The 21,707-nt window shown below is 44.1% G+C and overlaps 1 protein-coding gene across 2 annotated transcripts; it reads right to left on the bottom strand.

Annotated features, from left to right (window-relative positions):
* Positions 1–1,767: 1,767 nt before the first annotated feature.
* On the bottom strand, positions 1,768–21,296 carry SUCLG1 (succinate-CoA ligase GDP/ADP-forming subunit alpha; the record flags this gene model as incomplete). Of its 2 annotated transcripts, none has more annotated exons than XM_081207289.1 (9): positions 1,768–2,017; positions 4,009–4,197; positions 7,911–8,062; positions 9,922–10,005; positions 11,234–11,291; positions 13,302–13,514; positions 13,711–13,827; positions 16,163–16,261; positions 21,144–21,296. In XM_081207289.1, 9 exons carry the CDS (start codon positions 21,294–21,296, stop codon positions 1,991–1,993), a joined length of 1,092 nt encoding a protein of 363 aa, XP_081063415.1. In that variant the 3' UTR covers positions 1,768–1,990. The 2 variants fall into 2 exon arrangements, with proteins under 2 accessions (XP_081063415.1, XP_081063416.1); XM_081207290.1 differs by having other exon boundaries at positions 16,163–16,266; positions 21,144–21,274.
* Positions 21,297–21,707: the final 411 nt, after the last annotated feature.

Here is a 21,707-nt window from a genome sequence, read left to right as displayed (position 1 = left end):
CAGAAAAAGCTAGGGTACAACACAAGTAAGAGCAAGAGAAGTATTAGGCCAGCATTGTACAAAGAGGTATAAATATAGCTTCTCTTGGGATAACTACGGTTGCGATGGAAAAGAACCACCTTTAGACACGCCCATTGGGGGGGTCTCGATACTTCGTGCCTTTGAATAGCTGAAACTCCCTCCCATTTCACAGACTGATGGCCAGGAAGGTTAAACACCTCATGGGCTTCAGAATTTGCCGTGTGGCTCTTGCCGTGTGGAACCATAAAAACTTTCAAGGTGAAAATACTAATAGTAAAAAGAAGATGAAAATCAGGCTTTTTTATAAATGGGGAAATGCGTTGTTCCGCTCAGACATTTTGCAACTGAAGTCCATGTTGTTGACAGCCCACACAGAAAATTGCACAAGCAGTTTGCAATTAAAGAGAAAGCAGCACAGAGACAAAAGCAAAGGGGGCAGAACCTAAAAAAAGAAAAACACAAGGGCTATGAAAGGACTTTTTCTGAAGCAGGATTTATGTATGAAGTCCGCATGACTGCTGGAATCAGCTTAGGAGAAAATACATTCTGGAGGATACCAACAGCAGCAGTTGCTTCTGAGTAACTATACACAGAACTCCTTATTACATGCTTTAGAAATAATAAGAGATCCGTTTAGTAAAAATCAAGGACCTGCCATCATCCAATGGTCAGTGGCTTGTTTTCAAGAAGCGGACAGGGAAAATATCAGATTTGTCATGGCTGCAGCAAATTGCCTATAGCAAGTAGTGGGGTTCTGTGGTTGAGTCACTGCTGTACACCAGGATGGAGAGGGGCAAGCGGTCGTGAGGTTGGTGCAGTGGCGAGGTGGGTGTGGTGTAAACGTGTTGCCAGGATTGGCTCCGCTGGCATCTTTGCACTGCACCAACCTCGCCATCGCCTTGTCCCTCCCAGAATGCAACTCAGATGGCTTAAGGTCACTTGCCATGGGACAGACCCAGTACGCCTTTTGCTAAAGCATTTGCAGATCAATGAAACAATTAAAAACATCCAGGGAGAACACTACTCTTTGCTCTCCCTGCATGCACTTTGGAGTGTGTTTTAAATCATTTCCATCTATGCAAGTTGATCTAAAAGCTACAGCCCCACCTACCTGTACAATATGGGCAGGGCTTGGCATTCAGATAAAACATCTGGACACAGTGTGAGAGAGACAGAGCTGGCCTCAGGCACCACTTACAGCCTCTGCCAACCTGGCACCCTACAGGTTCACTGAACTATAACTCCCACCTGTCCTAGCCAGCATGCCCATGAAGCGCTGGAGTTGATGACAACAAGGCCAATGGAGGCTAGGATTAACAGCAGCTGCAGTTCAAAATATCTGGAGGGCATCAGGTTGGCGAAGACCACTCTACTACTTCCAACTGAGTCTTCAGACCTCACTGCATTGCTGGTGAATAAATTCGGTGTTTTGTGAAAGCTGCATACATTACAGTTCCCTCCTGAAGATATCTGTGATTGCCACCAGTGCTGGACCTAACTCAGCAAGGCTTAATGATTCGTTTGCATGCCACTAAACTCTGCCTGATGTACTAGACCAATAGGATTTGGCACCAATTTCTATGTCAAGGACAACTGTCCATCAAAAATAAAAGCTGAAAACCCATAGCAGAAACAAAAAGCAGTTTTACTTTAAAGTATATCCATTCTTAAAGCTTCCAGATAGTTAAAGAGTTTTAATGAAGTGATTTGAGGAAAGTTGTAAGAAAAAGCTACCAAGCTCCAGGATTTCAAATAATCAAGTTTAGTGGTAGATTTATTCGTTTGCTATGATGTACAATTATGTCTGGACAAAGGAGCCACTGAAATGAAACCTGATGGCTTTAAAGCTGAATTCAGAAGACCGTTGTCAATTATATTCGAGAAAAGAAAAATCAGCAGGCGAGCAGCACAGAGGGAGGTGATATTTCTGCAGTGGCATGTTCGGACGGATCCCCTCCTCCTCCTCCTCTCACAGCATTTTCCTCTTCTCAAACTCCTTGAGGGATAAAGACAGAGACAAGGTTTCATTAGAGTTGGGACAAGCATTTGCCAAACCATCCTTTCTGCCAGAGTTTACCACCTTTAACATCTGCAATCTCTTCCATAACCTGGCCCCTCTCTGGCCGCTCTGCCCTTCTCAATGGCATTGGCTGGCCTGTTTTCAGGGTCACAATGGGCTTGCAGTGACGTAGCTGGAGAACACTAGGAACATACTCTGTTATCACAGAGAGGCCAGGTCGCTTCACTGCAGGGAGCTCAACTGACAGCTTTAGACTCTGAGCAGCTTCTGAGGGTCCGTGGCAACTTTTGGCAAACTGACTGCAATCTTCGATGTCCCAACTATGACTTTCGCTATTTTTCCTAACCCACATTGCAAGGGGAAAAGAGCCGCTATAAACTCTGCCAGCTCAGCTCTCTCCCGCCTCCTGTAGGGCCCAGCGATTAACAAGAGCAGGCGCCGGCAAAAATCATGATGTGGGAAAAGCCGTGAAGCCAGCCAATGCCTCTGCGCAGCTCCATCCTTGTATCAGACACAGTGAGGTATCGGTATATGTCAAGTATGAGTGTTAGGCCCAAAAGAAGATGGAGAATTCGTAAGGCATGATATGCTGACAGGCGAAGTGAGAAACTGGTTTTATCTTCTTTTAAAAAAATCATTTTTATTGATTTTCCAATAAAAACAGCCAATCATCACATCCACACCATAATCCAATCCAATTAAAAACAACAAACTAAAATAAAAAAGCGACCAAATTATAGTCCAAATTGTAATTACTAGTTTTTCTGGGCTCCCCATAGTCTGGACCACTGAAGCCTATCTCCAAATCTTCGTTCCTGTCTGAGAAACTGGTTTTATCAAGGAAAAATGTATAACTGTGTCCAAAAGAACACTGGTTTTGCTTAATGAAAGCAAAAATCCCCTGATAAAAACAGGATGGAACTGGCGATGAACAACAGTAATAAAAAAATAAATAAAAAGGGCACTCTGCTTACCCTCAGCGTTGCTGGGACCAGCGCTACAATCCAACACCAACAGCTCTTACATTGATCAACCCACGTGAAGGGCCTTGTGTGAATATTTGAGTGAATGTGTGAGTGTTTGAACCTCTTGGTACCAATGTATTAATGTATACTTGACTATATGAAATAAATGTTACATGAAAGGTGTGTAAACCCAAATCTGGTCTCTGACCTGTCTTATTGAAAGTCCTATCGCATACGGGATATCACTTGTCTCTCCGGATTTCAAAAGAACCAAGTTACCACACTGAGGGTAAGCAGAGTGCCCTTTTTATAGTCTTCTTGCCCCTTGACGTCTATCGGCTGGCTTTTAGAACGACTGAGTTTCTGCCACCCTCCTCCTGTTCTCCTTCTGGACCACCACATCACCTTTGCTGTTGTACCTCAGAAATACATACGTGTTTCAAGCCTTTATCATCTGTCCGTGGCCCACTGTCAGTTCCTCCTTATCTTTGTTCTTTTCAGAAGATATTTATTACTGTTGTTCATCGCCAGTTCCGTCCTGTTTTTATCAGGGGATTTTTGCTTTCATTAAGCAAAACCAATATTCTTTTGGACACAGTTATACATTTTTCCTTGAAAAAACCAGTTTCCCGCTTCACCTACTAGCATATCATGCCTTGCGAATTCGCCATCTTTTTTTGGGCCTAGCATTCATACTTGACATACATGATGATGGTGATATATCATGACGTTGAAAACCAGATTGCCCAGCCCTAGTGGCCGAGTGGGAATCTGAACCCAAGTATCCCTTGCTCATGTCCAACAACCTAAATCTGCAAACTTCTACCACGCTTGTTGCATTGAAAGAAACCCAACCCAACAAAAACCTCGTTCATAGGAATGAAGCAGAACATATTTCACAGTGCCCAATGTTTCTGGCAACATCCTGGCAAGCTCCATTGCCTTTAAGTTGCAGAGGAGCAGCACTGTGTCCTTGAACTTCTAAATGGCTGCTGAACTAACCTTGTATATAGTAGAGCCCAGCTGAGCAGGAGACATACTGACGACAACGCCAGCATTCTGTAGGGCAGCAATTTTCTCTTTCGCTCCACCTTTCCCACCAGCAATGATAGCCCCCGCGTGGCCCATCCGTCTGCCTGGAGGCGCGGTGACTCCAGCTATAAACGAGACGACTGGCTTGGCGTCTGGACCCTGTGACAAAAGAGGAATCATTTAATAGAGAGGCGAGAGAGAGAAAGCAGAGTTGCAACTACCCCAGTGAGCACAGTTATTCATAGAATCATAGAGTTGGAATAGACCAAAAGGGCCATCGAGTCCAACCCCCTGCCAAGCAGGAAACACCATGCTCTCATCCCTGACATATGGTTGTCAAGCCTCTGCTTAAAGACCTCCAAAGAAGGAGACTCCACCACACTCCTTGGCAGCAAATTCCACTGTCGAACAGCTCTTACTGTCAGAAAGTTCTTCCTAATGTTTAGGTGGAATCTTCTTTCTTGTAGTTTGGATCCATTGCTCCGTGTCCGCTTCTCTGGAGCAGCAGAAAACAACCTTTCTCCCTCCTCTATATGACATCCTTTTATATACAGTGGTGCCCTGCAAGACAAACGCCTCGGAAGACGAAAAACTCACTAGACGAAGGAGTTTTTCGTTTTCTTAGCCGCTTCGCAAGACGCATTTCCCTATGGGCTTGCTTCGCAAAACGAAGCTTGCCCTGCAAGCTCCGGGGATAGCGGGGAAGCGCAGCGCTGTCCCTGGACCTCTTTTGAAGCAAGGGGCGGCGGGGAGAAGATCGCTTCTCCCCGTTGCCAGCCCCGCAATCTCCGGGGACAGAGGGGAAGGCGCGCGCCTCCCCCTCTGTCCCCGGACCCCTTTTGAACCAAGGGGCGGCAACGGGGAGAAGTGATCTTCTCCCCTCCGCCCCTTGCTTCAAAAGAGGGGACAGAGGGGAAGGCGCACGGCGCTTCCCCTCTGTCCCCGGACGGTCTCCATAGGAACGCATTGATTGATTTTCAATGCACTCCTATGGGAAACCGTGCTTCGCAAGACGAAAAACTCGCAAGAAGAAAAAACTTGCGGAACGAATTAATTTCGTCTTGCGAGGCACCACTGTATTTGAACATGGCTATCATATCACCCCTTATTATTATTGGCGTGGTTGGACAAGAAAAAGACATCCAAGCTGAAGCACCAGCCTGAGGATTAGGGGCAGAGATAAGGAAACGGCCTGAGAGTTCTGGGCAGAGAAAAGGAAGGAAGTGAGTGCAACAAAATTCCCATAAGGATCAAGCTTGTACAGCTCATGTATAGGCCACCAAGGAAATATTTAAGTAGTTTTGATTTTAGAAGCCAGCTCCTGCGGTAGATATACCAAGAAAAAGTCCACTTTGGGGGAGAGGGGATAATGATTACAGTTACAATTTCATCTTTGGTGCCGTTTGCTAATTGTTTTGCAAGCCAAAGTGTAAAACTGAAGTACAGTGGTACCTCGGGCTACAGACGCTTCAGGTTACAGACTCCACTAACCCAGAAATAGTACCTCGGGTTAAGTACTTTGCTTCAGGATGAGAACAGAAATTGTGCAGCAGTGGTGCAGCGGCAGTGGGAGGCCCCATTAGCACTTTACCAGGTTAAGAACAGTTTCAGGTTAAGAATGGAACTCCAGAACGAATTAAGTTCTTAACCAGAGCTACCACTGTAGATGTGTAGTAGCTGGGCCATAAAAGCTTTTGAGTGAAGAATGATGTGCAAAGGCTGACTCAAGAAACCAAAATCCAAATCTAGCCATGTTTTGTGGCCTTGAGTATTCTTCTCAATATGATCCGCCCAAGAGAAACAATCATGCAACTCTGGCCACCTATCGACTTGACCACAGCTTCCTGGCAACATATTCCACAAACATCGGAAATCAATTCCAAGTAAAATGTGACTGTGCGCAAAAAAACCATCTGGATCAGGTATTACTTTTTCCTTATGGGACAAACACAGATTCTGAAAGCCTTAAAAGCTGCCCCTAAAATAATTCATGCAACACTGTGGGTGATATTCAACCAAGTCCTACTCATTGTAGACCCACTGAAATTAAAATACACATATGTTAAAAAAAAGGTAAAGGTAAAGGACCCGACAGTTAAGTCCAGTTGCAAACGACTTTGAGGTTGCAGCGTTCATCTTGTTTTACTGCCCAAGGGAGCTGATGTTTGTCCGCAGATTTTCCGGGTCATGTGGCCAGCATGACTAAGCCGCTTCTGGCGAAACCAGAGCAGCACACAGAAACACCATTTACCTTCCCACCAGAGCAGTACCTATTTATCTACTTGCACTTTGACGTGCTTTCGAACTGCTAGGTTAGCAAGAGCTGGGACTGAGCTGAGGAGATTTCACCCCTCCCATATCCAAGAATCTGTTGATGTTCTCTGCTGATTCTCCAGAGAGGAGGGGGCGGTTTCTGCTCTCTACTTATTCCGCTCCAGCCTCACATCAAAGTGTCGGATAGAGAGAGACTGAGTGTTAGAGAGAGATCGTGTGTATATATAAGGTTGCTGCTAAGAGCAGCTGAAGACACTTCAGCATTTTTCGTTTAGACCTCATTTAGCTCTGTATATAGTTGTGTATTATAGTTGTAGATAGAATAAAGATATTCTACAGAGCTGCTCTCCAAGTCGTTTATGCTCTGCTATACTCTGCTGTGCGACGACTGTCTTCTTGTGGAAGTGAATCCGGTGCTCACAACTCTAAGCTGTGACTCCACAGCACTTTGACCTGTTCCTGTGCAGAAGGTGGTCTCTGGAAGTGCTACCCAGCTCACCTAGCCCAGTCGGGGCTGAAGTGGATGAGTCCAGTTGGTGGCACTGGTTCAAAGGCGATGCTGACATGAGCAAGAGGAGCTCACCCTGTTGCGGGGATTCGAGCTGCCGACCTTCCGATCGGCAAGCCCTAGGTTCAGTGGTTTAGAGCACAGCGCCACCCGCGTCCCCACACATATGTTAAGTCATGCCGATTAGCTTCTGAATACCATCTGTATGTCACAAATAAGTAATCCACACACACAACTCTCAATTCTGTGAACCATTCCCAAGTTTGTGGGCTGTCTGGTTGCATGAGCAAATTTCACTCACTCATTGCCCATTTGCCTGCATAGGCAATTTGGGGAACTGCAGTATTTGCTGCAAAATGGTACCATCGGAAATGAGCCCATGGGCTAAATTTATAGGTGAATCTTCCTTTCCATTTGGTGAGGTGGTCTTACATCATTATTTCCATCATGTTTAATGGGGAACAGTGAGGAGTTAGCAAATATGTAGCCGCATGTAACAACCACTTAATGCTTTTACCCTGCAAATGCCAGGCTTTCAAAAGGTTATTGATTAATCTCTCTCCTGAGCTTGGTGTACTTAATTGTACTATAGACAACTTTCGTTTGAGTGATGAAAAGGGATTTGTGATGCTTCTGGATGGCAGCTATTTTGTCGGTGGGATACAACTGCACAGTGGCAAATGCAGGTCGCAGAGTTATAGTTGATCTGGTGCTTGTGTGCAACAAACCCACATTGGGCAGGGGAAGGGACAGGAAAATGCACTGCTAAATGCGACATCACATAACCTCTCTGCAAATTTTATGCAAAGGAATCAGAATGAATGTTCCAACATACATGCCATCTAGAAGCAACCTCAGTTCTTATACTTAGGAGGTCACATAAGTACATCTTTGGGATTTACCTTCATCTTCCTCGTGCAACATTCTAGTGAGGGGTGTAAATTCCTTCCAAGGGGACCCTTTCGACCCAACCCATTGACTTTAAAAGAGTGGAATACAAACAGATGAACTTTTAAAACGGTTATCCCTCCTCCTTCCTCAATAAGCAGAATGTGCACAGGAGACACACTCTCAAAACATTTAAGCTTACAGAATTGTTTTCCCTAAGGAACTGAGCAGCATCTTCTTCTGCGTTTCCGCCAATCTCGCCTATCAGTATAATTCCTTCGGTGTGCGGATCCTTCAGGAAAACATCCAGGCAGTCAATAAAATTTGTTCCATTGAATGGGTCTCCTCCGATGCCTGAAAGGTTTCAAAGAGTCCTATTAAGAGCAGCACATTTCTTCCAGAGACCAATTCCACTAATAGGGGCCGCAGAATTTTCAGGACCACCAACTTGAGTTGCCCACTTTCAGTTAAGGATAACAAACAGTCCTGGAGCGTCATTTCAGCTATTAGATAGCTGGCAATCGGGTCGTTCAGCTCTGCCCCTACCAATATTTCTGGTTTCAGAAAAGGACAACAAAAAGTTGGTATATGGCTAATAAAAAGTGAGTTATAAAATATAAGCAGCTGCCTTGAAACCATCTATGTTGACAGGTTCTCAAGAGTAGTCATTCTTAACCCTATGACCTGCAAACCTTTAAGAAGGGATCTTGTAGATTTAATTTGGGGCCTTTTACATGTAAATATCTATGCCTCCAAAGGGCTAAACCACAACCTTTACATGCAGAGATTTTAAGTTGCCTTTTCACAGATCTTTAAGCCAGTTCCCAACTTGTACCTTGTGATACAGAGCATTCTCCAATGAAGTAGTCCTGCCAGAGTAAGAATCTTTGCCTCTGTATAGGAACTTCCCTTCCCACTCTGTTCTCTTCCCCTGTTCCAGGGGTTGGAAGCAGATTTGGGGAAGGTGAAGAAGGTGCCCAGGGAGAGGAGAGGGAAAGTTCCATTGTGAAAATGGAAAACCTTGCGCAAGTGCAACTACTTTGACGGATGCTGCCCCACAGGTTGGAAAATGGCTGCAAGCACCAACCAAAAAAGCTGAGGGAAACATTTTGTATGGTAGCCAATGTTACTCATATTCTGAGCAGACCCACTGAAATTAAGGTACATTATTTGCTTTGGTCAGTTAATTTTGATGGGTCAACTTTGCATAGAAGTTAGTTGGGCATAACCCCATATATTCAGTTACGGTAGATGCAGAATTACCAAAATGATGTAAAATCACAATCTGTTTCCAGCAAAAAATTGTGAAGAATACAGCCCTCAGATTAAGTTAAAAGAAGATTGAAGCACCATTCATTTCCTTTTCATTACACATTTAGCACAAATCGTATTTATGAATACCCTCTTTTAGCACAGGAATTGGTACCCAAGGCCTAAGGCTACCATGGCAATCCTTCAGCAGGCTACAACTTCTACAACTTTGAAGGAGGAATGCAGTATCTAAGACTTGGCTTAAGGCCTCACCTTCATTTGTAGCAGTTAAAATAAGATAAAACCTTTGGGAACTTATGAAATCCTCCTCTTCTGGATTCTCACCCTGGTGTTGAAATTCTCTTGTGCTGGGCACATTTACCAGAGCAGAACTCAAAATGTCAGACTCAGTTAACTGTTCCAGAGGTAAACTGCCAGAATTTTTTAAGTCAAGTGAGAGAGAATTCCTGCTTCCTTTTCTGCCTCTTTTCAATCAACACGCCGAATGTAAATTAGAAAATGAATTTCCGAAGGCAACTCTTTCTTTTTATTTGCACAATAACACCAGTTTGGGAGACATGTGCAAACTACAGCCTGAACTTCCTAAATCTGAAATTCTGGAATTCAACCAGAGTGGAACCAAAGGGATGCCAAAACAGATACAGGATAAAAGAGTGAAGATTCACTCATCTCCTCTTCTAACAGAGACTGATCTTTCACACTCACTTGCAAAACTGAACTCTCAGCCATATAATCCATCCATTTGTGGCCCGTCATCAGACTGAACCTCCCCAGCTGTGTCTCCCCACCCTGTTCACAGGTTGCCATGGGGGGCAATTTGGTTTAGAACTACTGCAAAACGCACATTTAATGCAAAGTGGGATGTGAGTTAGCATTTCTTAAGTGGTTTCTAAGATCATATGTATTTTCTTACACACTGACTGAGCCTCTCTCAAACCCACCAACACAGAAGGATTGTCCCAGTCCAACTTGAGTTGTCTGATGAACAGCTTCGTATGTCAGAGTGCCAGATCTCGACACAATACCTGAAGGGTAAGGAAAGGAGAAAAGAAAGAAAAAAGATATATAGATAGATATACAAATTTATATATAGCAACTTACGTAACAAGCTGACCTTTGAACCTTGTAAGTTCTAATTTCATGATCAGCACATAACATTCAAAAAGTATTCTTGCCATAAGTTGAAGATCATGTAAGTTAAGTTACACTAGAGATTCCTGAGCCACACAATGCAACGTAACAGCAATATAGGAGCATTATACCAGCAGCCCCTGAAGTATAGGCCCCTGAAATATAGGCCCCACAGCAAGAGCAGCTTTGCAAAGATTTCCCGTTGTCTGGAGTTTACTTATTCAAAAGTGTAGAGTGTCCTGATTGTGACATTGAAGAAATCAAACCCCACAATAACTCAGCAAAGCCCGTTGTGTTATCAACCACTGTTTGAAACTTAAAAGAGGACAGCAGTCGACTTTGAAACTGCCCATTTAAAAGAGCATGGCGTTTGAGTTTCGATATAATGCTCACCCATATGGCAAATCGTTTTTATATGAAGTGCCTGCCTTTGTTGCATGTGCGAAAATAACAGCGCATCGCCACTTGAGGAATCTAAAATCCAATCCTTAGGTTGGGGAGAGGGCACTCAAGCCAAGCTGGGGGTTATCTCTCTTTTGAAGCGTGCATATGTCATGGCATGGGTTCACACTTAACACAGGCTGCAAACTAAGGGCAGACTTGGTTGGATATTTCAAGACCGGGCTCAGTTGGGCCTTACTCAGAAGACTGCCATTCCGATTTCCCCCTCCGAAGACTCTGGGTTCTGCATGGGAGGACTTGGCCCTAGCTAATATGGCAAGATGGCACATGTGTTTTATTTGAATTTGTCCCTGAAGCAGGGTCTGCTGCTTCAAGCCTGCCTCTGTTATAATTCCTGCACAGGACCTGCCAAATCAAAAGGTGGTGGGTATGTCCAATCCAATGAATTCAGCACTGTGTCATTCTTATTTTCATTATTATTATTATTTAAACTTGTTAGTTGGTTGTTACTCAAAAGTCTCCAAGGCTCACAAGAGGTTTAAAAATAAACCTCTCATGAAATTGAAGATGTCGTCAACATTGACTAATATCTTGAAGGCTAGGGTGTTAAGCCAAATGCACACTCTATTGTATTAGAGCAAATACAATTGCAGGTTTTTGTTATTATTGTTGTTGTTGTTATTTTTCGAAAACACACCAGAAAAAACTTTGAGATCTTACCAATTCTTCCTTTCTTGTGAATGTGGCCAGGCATGATACCAATTTTACATTCTCCAGGCTAAAAACAAACAAACAAACAAAAACGTGATCAGCATCATTTCATACACTTATCCGAAGTCACCACCGCAACCTTCCTCTATAAGACTCCTTCCCAGTGTCTCAAGCCTGCCCAAAGCGGCCTCTGAACTTGCTGCAAGTCCTTTGTACTATGCACAGGATTGTGGAGCATGTTCCAGGGCAGAGGTAGCCACTCCAGATGCTGATGGAAGAGGGTATGCTGTCAATCCTTATGGAGTGTTTGCTACGCCTTGCATGAACAGAGCATACTGTCCCCATGACTCCAGAAAGATCAGCTGCAGCATGCAAGGCACAGTGCGAGAAAGCTGATCTTCTCATTATTAAGCTCCAGGGGTCCCCAAAACGAAGTGTGGAAAAGGTTGGTTTTTCATTATAGTAGTAGTAGTAGTAGTAGTAGTAGTAGTAGTAGTAGTAGTAGTTCTTATTATTATTTTATTTGTACCCCATCCATCTTTTCTATATAATTTATTATTAATTTTTTTGTTATACTAAAATGCCCATTTTAACATCCTTACAATATCAATGACTTCCTTTCTTCTCCTTCCATGGTTCGTTTTGCATATCACAGATTCCTGCATATTTTACAAAAACTAAACCATTCAGTATTCCATTAATACATCCATCAAACCTTATTTACACTGTTGAATTTATCTTAACACCGCCAAGGTTTTCAGGTGTCCCCAATCCCCCCCCCCCATATATTCAATAAACGTTTTCCAATCTTCTCTAAACGTACCGGTATGTTGTTCTTGTTCTCTAATTCTTTACAGTGGTAGCTCGGGTTACGAACTTAATTCGTTCCAGAGGTCTGTTCTTTAACCCGAAACCATTCTTAACCTGAGGCGCGCTTTCACTAATGGGGCCTCCCGCTGCCGCCATGCTGCCAGCACGCAGTTTCCGTTCTCATCCTGGGGCAAAGTTCGCAACCCGACATACTACTTCCGAGTTAGCTGAGTTTGTAACCTGAGGCGTTCATAACCCGAAGCATTTGTAACCTGAGGTACCACTGTATGTTAAATCTGCAAGCTGCGCGTATTCTGTCGGCTTAAGTTGACATTCTTCTTTAGCTGGGACCGAACTCGTTTTCCACATACCCTGCCCATCTGATTGCGTTACCCCAGCCACTCTGGGCGGCTTCCAACAGAATATAAAAACACATTCTGCTTTGATCTCACAGTAACGCTATAATACTGCCTGGGTTAAGGGATAGTGACAAGTGGGGTTTTGAACATGAGTTTACAAATCTAAGACACCACATACTGCACTGCATTAGCTGGATCAAAGATGGGAAATCTGTGGCCCTCTCAGTGCTGTTGGACTACACATCCCATCAGCGTGCAGCAAGCATGGCAAATGGTCAGGGAAGCTGAGTATGTCACTACTGTGGCCCATGTCTTGTTAGAACTAAAAATGGAAAACGAGTGAGGTCCCAACTAAAGAAAAATGGCAACTTAAGCTGAGGAATATGCACAGCTTGCAGACTTAACATACAGAATTAGAGAACAAGAAGAACGTAAGTTTAGAGAAGATTGGAAAATGTTTATTGACTATATGGGGGAGAATTGTGTACACTTTAAGATGTTGGCAGCGTTAAGATAAATTCAACAGCGTAAATAAGTTTTGATGGATGTAATAATGGAATACTGAATGGTTTAGTTTATGTAAAATACGCAGGGATTTATGATATGCAAAATGAACCATGGAAAGAGAAGGGAAGTCATTGATATCTTAAGGATGTAAAAATGAGTATTCTAAATTGTAAAACAGAAAATTTAATAAAAATTATATACATATATATCTTTAAAAATGGTCAGGGAAGCTGGAAAGTGGAGTCACATAACACTGGGAGAACACTACAGCTCACCAGGATGGTGCCTACAATACAGGAAAGTATGTTAATCAGGCGGCACGCTTGCCTTTAGCCAAAATATATAGGCTTCTACTCTCTCAAGAAGATCTCCACTAGTTTTAACTTCACTTGAGCCCTTACGTTGATCACTCCTGGGCAATTTGGGCCAACGAGCCGAGTCTTGTCCTGACGAAGCAATCTGTGTTTGACACGCACCATGTCCTGCTGGGGAATACCTTCTGTAATGCACACAACGAGGGGGATTTCTGCGTCAATGGCTTCATTGATGGCGGCGGCAGCAAATGGTGGCGGCACATATATTGCAGAGGCAGAAGCACCCGTTTTCTCTTTAGCCTAAGATACAATTACATTAAAAAAGAAGAAGAAATCATCAATCTTTCAAGTTGCTTGGCATGCCAAAAGAATATTCTCAGCATTAGAAGCTGAAATTTGCTTTCTACTGCACGAATATTTGGTGAAACATTTAGATGATCTAGCCTGGATGTAGCCACGATGTGGGATCAGTTCTCATATAGCAATATATTATTACCTCCCTCACGGAGTTAAAGACCGGAAGCCCCAAGTGAGTTTTGCCCCCTTTGCCAGGAGAAATCCCGCCTACTAGATTGGTGCCATATTCCAACGCCTGTTGACTGTGAAAGGTACCCTGCAAGAGAAAATCAAACATAACAAAAACTAGGTTAAGATAGGAGGACAAAAGTGATCCAAAGCTAGACTTCTCCTGCACAAGGCCAGTGAAAGAAATGGGAGCGGCATGAGAGCCAGTAACCATGATCCAATTTTTTTAAAAAATCAAGCATACGCTGCTAGCATGAGGTGCTAGATTTCTAAGTGCAGAGGAATAAATGCTTGGCTATTTATTTTTTTAAATAATATTTATTGAGATTTTACAAACATTAAAAAGTTTCAAAGTTTAGACTTAACAAATAAGAACAAAGAATAACTTTAAAAAAGAAAAAAAGAACTACAAAAGTACAAAAACAGAACACATGAAAAATACAAAATAGAAAACACTTGACAAAAAGAAAAAAAGAAAAGAAAAAGATCAATAATTTCATATCTTATACTTCATTTACTAGTTTCCTGACCTCATCACACCTCCCTTTTTGTATTCCAGTTCAGATATTTAATGATGTCGGATGGAAAATAAGTGGTATTGGTAAAAAGATTATCAAGAATATGTAAATATGGATTGACAATGGTTATAAACACATGGTTAAAATAGGTTAAGATACTGAGTAAAAATAAATGACAGAGGGTAAGGATTTGCTGAATTAAATGCTTGGCTATTTTTATCAAGCCTGGGAAGCATGTAAATGTGCCATCTCAAACCTGCAATATTAAGTGGCACAGTCCAAACAGAGATATAGCATTCAATTGTTCTAAACAGTAAATTCTGTATAGTAAGTCTGGGCCTTGGACTAAACTAGGGGTAAGGAACCTGTGTCCCTCCAGATGTTTTTGGACTACAATTCCATGACTTCTGACCATTATGCTGGCTGGGATTAATGGAAGTCCAATGATAACTGCAGAACCACAAGCTCCTCACTCCTGGACTAAACCAAATTCTCCCAAGGTCAATTCTGCTGCTTTCCTTAAAAACTGAAAAGTCGAAAGCAGAAAAATCCACAAGTTAACAGACAAGGAATATGCCCTACTGTGTTCTAGAACTAAGGCACAGCTTCATTTCTGTGACCCATGAAGGATCACCATTCCAAACATTAAGTGTGGCATGAGAAGCTATAAATAGAAGACACCATTTGCAGTATAGGCAGATACAAACTGTATGCAGGAGAACAAAAAAATGTGTTTCCTCTAGTTTGTACTGACGTTTACAACTTGAACAACGGTTTCAGAACTAGATCTGTCAACCAGTTCTAATTACAACACATATACAACATAAAACTAACCTTCCATGACCTTGGGCACTACTATTAGTTGGACTAAGTCTTCTCCCAATCCACTAGCTCAGTCAGTAGAGCAGGAAACTCTTAGTATTAGGGTCTGAGCCCCACATTGGGAAAAAGGGAGCGATGCTGCCTTCACACTCGGAAGATCTCAGGAGCATCTAGTTAGCTACTGCGGTCCTTCGCTGTAACCCAGCAGGCCTCTTATGATGTTCATGCTATTCTACCTCCAGGGATCCCCACAAACATCAGAATTCCTAACAACAAATCCATGTGTGTATCAGAAGACCTGGTGCCCCCAAACGTCTTACTGAGTGCCCAGTTCTTACCGAGCGCAGGTAAGTGGTTAGGCCTATGGGGCAGCACTGGTATGGTTCATACGTCACATGGCTCAATGTGACTGCAGAACTACGCTGGCTCCTGGAAAAGAGCTTGCAGCCTTTATGCAGGCTCTGCTGAACGCTTCTCCTTCTTCTGAGTAGGTGAGAGGAGGTGTTGCACCACCCAATTTTGACGCCAGGCTGGGAGGGGGGTGTATGGGTCAGTGTGGAACATCAAGGATTGACTTAGCACGTCTTCTGAACCTGGGATCGTGGTTAAGGTGTCTCATCCTTAAACAAGACCTGAAACCATTGAACAGACATTGACTACCGATTGTGATTTAGGAGAGACCTTAACCACAATCCTGGATTCAGAGAACTCATGAAGTCACACGTTGGCCTCACTGCCAAGGAGACCTAAAAGGTCTGGGGAGGTGCAAAGTGACTGAGATCTCCTCTTTAACAGCCAGCACAACTGCACATTCACAATAAGCTACAATATGCCATTTACAGCCAGTGCTCTGTACAAGCTGGGAACATGTCCTAGAATACACCAGAAGCTTCATCCCAGCTGTGCATTGCAGGGGAAGACAAACAGCAGCAGCAGCAAGCTATCTTTCAAGGAAGCTGGTCTGCCATCCCAAATCTTGCTAATGGACCATTGCAAAGTTCACCGAAGGAACCCCAGGGCTCCTCAAACCCAGTTTGAAAACCACTCTTCAACAGTATGAGAAAGGTACAGCCAAACACATACCTGTTTGCCGGTAAAACCCTGACAAACGACCTTTGTGTCTTTAGTGATGTAGAGATTCTTTCGTGTGGCCAAATAGGAACAATGCCGTACCCCATTTTTCTGCACTAGGGGAAAAAAATACAGAAAAAGCTCGATCGCCTTATTTTGTGAACGCAGGATAAATGCATGACTCAGAAAATTAAACTTTATCATACTTTTTTTGACAAATTGAAGGACGGCCATGTTAGTCTGCTTTTTAAAAAGAACAAAAGAAAGAAGATCATTGCACCTTTAATATTAACTCAAACAATTTTATTGAAAGAATAGAAGCTTTCAAAAGCAATTACCAAAGTAACTTTCAGAGCACGATGCTATTTTTCCAAAACCATGTCCATCTGCCAATTAGCTGACATCACTCTGAAGGATGGGTGACATCAGCTGATGGTCGGTGTTCAATTCTGCACTGACTGATTGTGTCAGTTCACCACATGGAATTGACATGTGCAGCAAAAGCAGCAGTATTTGACCCATTCTCATCAGTGTGGGATTGAATCCTGCTGAGATCATGGCAGGGAGCAGGACTGAAGTCTCCGCTTATCAGCTGATGAATGGAGACTTTCCATCCTGCTGGGTGCTGCTTCAAAGCCCTTTTGCAAATAGTTCTGCCTTGTTCTTTAAACCTTAGAGGATAGGTTCTAGCAATCACATTTTAACTGGACCCTAACATTTGCAGTATAAGGAAATCATAAACTTCATTCAGGCCCCAATAATAATTTGTGTTCTAAACATCAAGTCATATGTTGTTTCCTCCCCCCCCCCATCAAATTTGGATTTTCAACAGCAAGAGAATGAAATCTAAAATTGTGTAAGGGGCAGCATTCGAAACCATGCGCTTCCTTTTGCACAAGTGCAAGTACCTGTCATTCAAAAAGCAGTTAGGGATGGCTCAGAGCCCATGAAACTCCTAATTAGCTCTAATTGGGCTGATCAACAATCTAATAAAGCTGAAATGCTTTAGTTTTAAGACAGCACAATTGAATCAATGGGCTTAAATCCAAGTATTCTAGTACCAATGAACTCCAGAATGGGTGGGCGCTATACACCCATCATCCTGAAATATTAACTTCACCAAACAAGTTCTGAGACTCACAAAACTAATTACTATAGCAATTGCTATAAACCAGCATTGTTCATTGTGCTCTAGTTTAAGCAGATACGTGCCTGCATTGTTCAACCCCTGCACATGCCAGGAGACTGGAGAGGGGGAGGTTTTTTTGGGGCTGCAACCACAAGTTACAGCTGTTTACTAAGAACTCAGTAAAAACTCATGTTGGTCAAACTAGATAGATGCATATAAACTGGGTGGAATCCAATGCTGCGTGAGTGAATGTTCCCTTGGCCAATGGGATTTTATCATCCTCCCTTCTGCACCACCCTCAACCCCGTGCACCCCTCAAATCTGCTCCAGAGGGTCCCCAAATCCCTCCCCCCCCCAGCAGATTCTGTGTACATGCAAGAAGAGAAAAGGGAGGTGAGGTTCCATTTCACAAGCAAAAGTCCATTCTGCTCATGCAGGGACAGCAAAGGATGCAATCAAAAGAGAAAAACTGATGGTGTCTCATGAAACTCCAAAAAGAGGGAGGGGGGAGGAGAGAGAGAGAGAACAAGGAAACGTGCAAAGCACAGACACCTTTTTAAAAATTCTACACTCTTCATCCGGGCAAACGTGAACAGCACCCAGGAATACATCCAGGAACAAAAGAAAGTATGAGAGTATGCAGAAAGGCGCCACTCAACTTTCATAATATTGTTCCACTGCAAATGTGTACTCTTGGTTTTCTCATTGTTAAACTACAGCTATAAAGCCATAAAAAGCAATTATGGTTGAGATGAGGTGCCTTTCCTCCAGTAAGAATTCAACTACGCACCAAACCTCACATGGCCTGTGGTTTTTATTTTAGCTGGGATTTTTGGTTGTTTGCTTTTAGTTTAATGGAAGAGGGGGAATACATCTCAAGGAGCAGCAAAGTGTTTAACTACTGTATTTTTAATTCCGAGGTAGCACTGAGTGTGTGGTCTGGGGAATTAAGATCTGTACCAATAAGTGCCAAGGCAACAAACAAAACAACCCAACGGGAGTGGAAGATTTTGCGGTACAAGCAGGCCACAAACACGTGCTTGCATACATTTGAAGTTAACCAGCTGTGTTACAGCGAAGGGCTGCAACTCATAGGCAGAGCACATTTTTGCATGGCAAAGGTTGCAGGTTCAAGCCCCTCCCCTCCTCTGAAGCATCTTTGGACTTGGAAAGCCCCTTCTGAAACCCCAGAGAGCCTTAGCGTAGACAGCATTAAGGTAGATGGATCAAGGGTATGACTCGATATAAGACAGCTTCCTATTTTCCTAAGTAAGGTAAAGGGACCCCTGACCATTAGGTCCAGTTGCGGACGACTCTGGGGTTGCGGCACTCATCTCGCTTTACTGGCCGAGGGAGCCAGCGTACAGCTTCCGGGTCATGTGGCCAGCATGACTAAGCCGCTTCTGGCGAACCAGAGCAGTGCACGGAAATGCCGTTTACCTTCCCGCCAGAGCGGTACCTATTTATCTACTTGCACTTTGACGTGCTTTCAAACTGCTAGGTTGGCAGGAGCAGGGACCGAGCAACGGGAGCTCACCCCGTTGCGGGGATTCGAATCACCGACCTTCCGATCGGCAAGCCCTAGGCTTTGTGATTTAACCCACAGTGCCACCCGTGTCCCAACTTCCTAAGTCCTTATTTTAAATCTACAGATAAAAATTTAGGGCTCAGATCAACTTAAGATGGCAGGTGCCACTATGCTTTGCAGCATGCCCAGTGACTATGGAAGCAAAAAGGTTTAATAACAGTAATTCTTACAAGGTGGGAAGAAGGCGGAGATCTGGGGTGAAGCAAAAAAAAAAAAAGATCTGGGGCTCACGCCTAGCTATGCCACTGGAACTAAAATTCCCAGGCAAAATTAGCCCAGCCCAATCCAGAAACTAGTGTTTTATTGAGATTGATAGAACCTAAATGTCATGATGGCACCAGGCGACCTTCCCTGGGGAGAGCCTTCCACAAACAGGGAGGGACCACAGAAAAGGTAGCCTTCTCATGTTGCCGCCCTCCAGACCTCCTGCGGAAGAGGCAAACGAAGAAAGACCTCTGAGGATGATCACAGGGTCCAGGTCAGTTCGTTTGGGGAGAGGCTGTCCTTTAGGTACTGTGGCCCTGAGCCGTTTAAGGCTTTCTAGTTCTAAACCAGCGCTTTGAATTGGGCCCAGAAGCTGAGTGGAAGCCAGCGCAGTCGGACCAGGATGGGTGCAAGATGCTCAAAACCATCTTTCCCCAGTGAGCGACCAAATGGCTGAACTTCTGCACCAATGGAAGTATAAATTCACATAACTAGGCTTTAATCCACCCAGGTCAAAGACTCAGTTTGGCACAAATACCCATGTGTATTTGCATACACACAGAGGCTGGGAGCCTTAAGGATGCCCCTCTGGGGTAAAATACCCTGGCTACCACACACACCATAGCTTGCTTATTGATTGATTGAATTTATATGATTGATCGATTATTGAATTTATATACCGCCCTATACCCGGAGGTCTCAGGGCTGTTCACAGAAAAGATCACAATATATAAAATCAAAATAAAAACAATAATCCAATAACACACACACCAAAAAGAGCCACGTTTTAAAAAGGGCATAGGATGTCAATCACATCACCCAAAGGCCTAGTTAAAAAGGTGTACAACGAAGGTGCCAGGTGAACTTCACTGGGGAGAGCTTTCCACAGATGGGGAGCCACTGCAGAAAAGGCCCTGTTCTCGTGTTGCCACCCTCCTGACCTCTTGAGGAGGAGGCACACGAAAGAGGGCCTCAGAGGATAATCTCAGGATCCCGGTAGGTTCATATAGAAAGAGGTGATCCTTGAGGTATTGCTGAGCTGTGGCTTTGATATGCAGACATGGGCCCTAAGGAAGTTAGAGGGGAGGCAGCTACCACCCACTAAATCAAGTAACTGAGGTTCTCCCCCCCCAACCCCACCACATTATCATTATTGGCATTTATTGAATTCATATACAGCCCTACATGTTTTATGTATTTGTCGCCAAGGACAGCTCTTAACTCATCTCCTGCTACGCCCTACGGAGGACCTTAAGATCCATAAATAACAACACCCTAGAGGTCCCGGGCCCTAAGGAAGTCAGATTAGCCTCAACCAGAGCCAGGGCCTTTCAACACTGGCTCCGGCCTTGTGGAACACTCTGCCTCATGAGACCAGGGCCCTGCAGGATCTGATTTCTTTCCGCAGGGCCTGTAAGACAGAGTTGTTCCGCCTAGCCTGTAGCTTGGAATCAACTTGATCCCCTTCCCCTTTCTTTTTCCCTTCTCCTCCTGTGAAGAGGCTGCATCTTAATGTTTTAATGTTGTATTTTAACCTTGTTTTTTAAATTGTATTTTAATCAACTTGTTTTTATTAGCGGTTGTTAGCCGCCCTGAGCCCGGTCTTGGCTGGGGAGGGCGGGGTATAAATGAAATTTATTATTATTATTAATATTATTATTATTATTATTATTATTATTATTATTATTATTATTATTATTTGAAGGGAGCACTGTTTAGGGAAGTTTTTAATTACTTATGTTTTAATGTATTTTTAATCTTTTGTTGGAAGCTGCCCAGAATGGCTGGGGAAACTCAGTCAGATGGGCGGGGTATAAATTACTATTATTATTATTTGTATTGTTGCAAATTCCCCGAACGTGCAATATCTATACCTGCTTCCCTTACCTTTAATTCCATTTCAGAACAGAAAGGGGGGGGAGAGAGGAACCCCCACCCCGAAAAGGACAGAGATAAGGGTTAAATTTAGGGGGGAGGAAAAGTAGTTCAGCGTCACGTGACGAGACCCCCCCTCCCGTTGGCCCCGCCTCCACCGGCCTGGCCCCGCCCCCCGGCGGCCGACCCTCACTCACGGAGCAGGAGGAGGCGGCCGAGGCCTCGCGCGCCCACGGCGCCGCTCCCGCAGCAAGACATCGCCCCGGCGCCTTCGCCCTGGCTGCCAATGACAAGGGGGGGCCTTGCGAGGCCAGCCCCTTCCTGTCACGACATCGCCACCCGGTGCGCATGCGCCAGTGGGGCTTCTGCAGGCACACGACGAAAGTGCCTGACAAGAGAAGTTTGTGTATATACATATATACACCCACAGAGGTGGGTAAGTGGCCTAACACGGTGCAGGCGTGATTTGCTTATTTCGGGGCAAGGTTTCCCGGGCTAGAAGCTGTATCGGAGAGGACGCAAAGTGCAAGGGAAGCAGGCGGGACCACAGGCAGCCGCGGTGGGAAAGCCAATGGGAGCGGAGGACCCCGGCCTCCCGAAGCGTTCCACGCTCGCGCAAGGGGTTGTGGGGGCTGTAGTTTTCGCGTTGAAAGGCATGTGGGAAGCCCCGTTACACTCATGGTAGTTGGGTGGGTCGCTGTGCCCTTAAGGGAGGCATATTGCTCAGCTGGTAATTAAATACAAGATTTCATAGCGCTGCA

This window comes from Podarcis bocagei (assembly GCF_964188305.1).
Source record: "Podarcis bocagei genome assembly, chromosome: 9".
In the NCBI taxonomy this organism is placed as follows: Eukaryota; Metazoa; Chordata; class Lepidosauria; order Squamata; family Lacertidae; genus Podarcis; species Podarcis bocagei.
The sequence above is the reverse complement of the archived record's forward strand: the minus strand, read 5'-3'. Positions and strand labels throughout refer to the sequence as shown.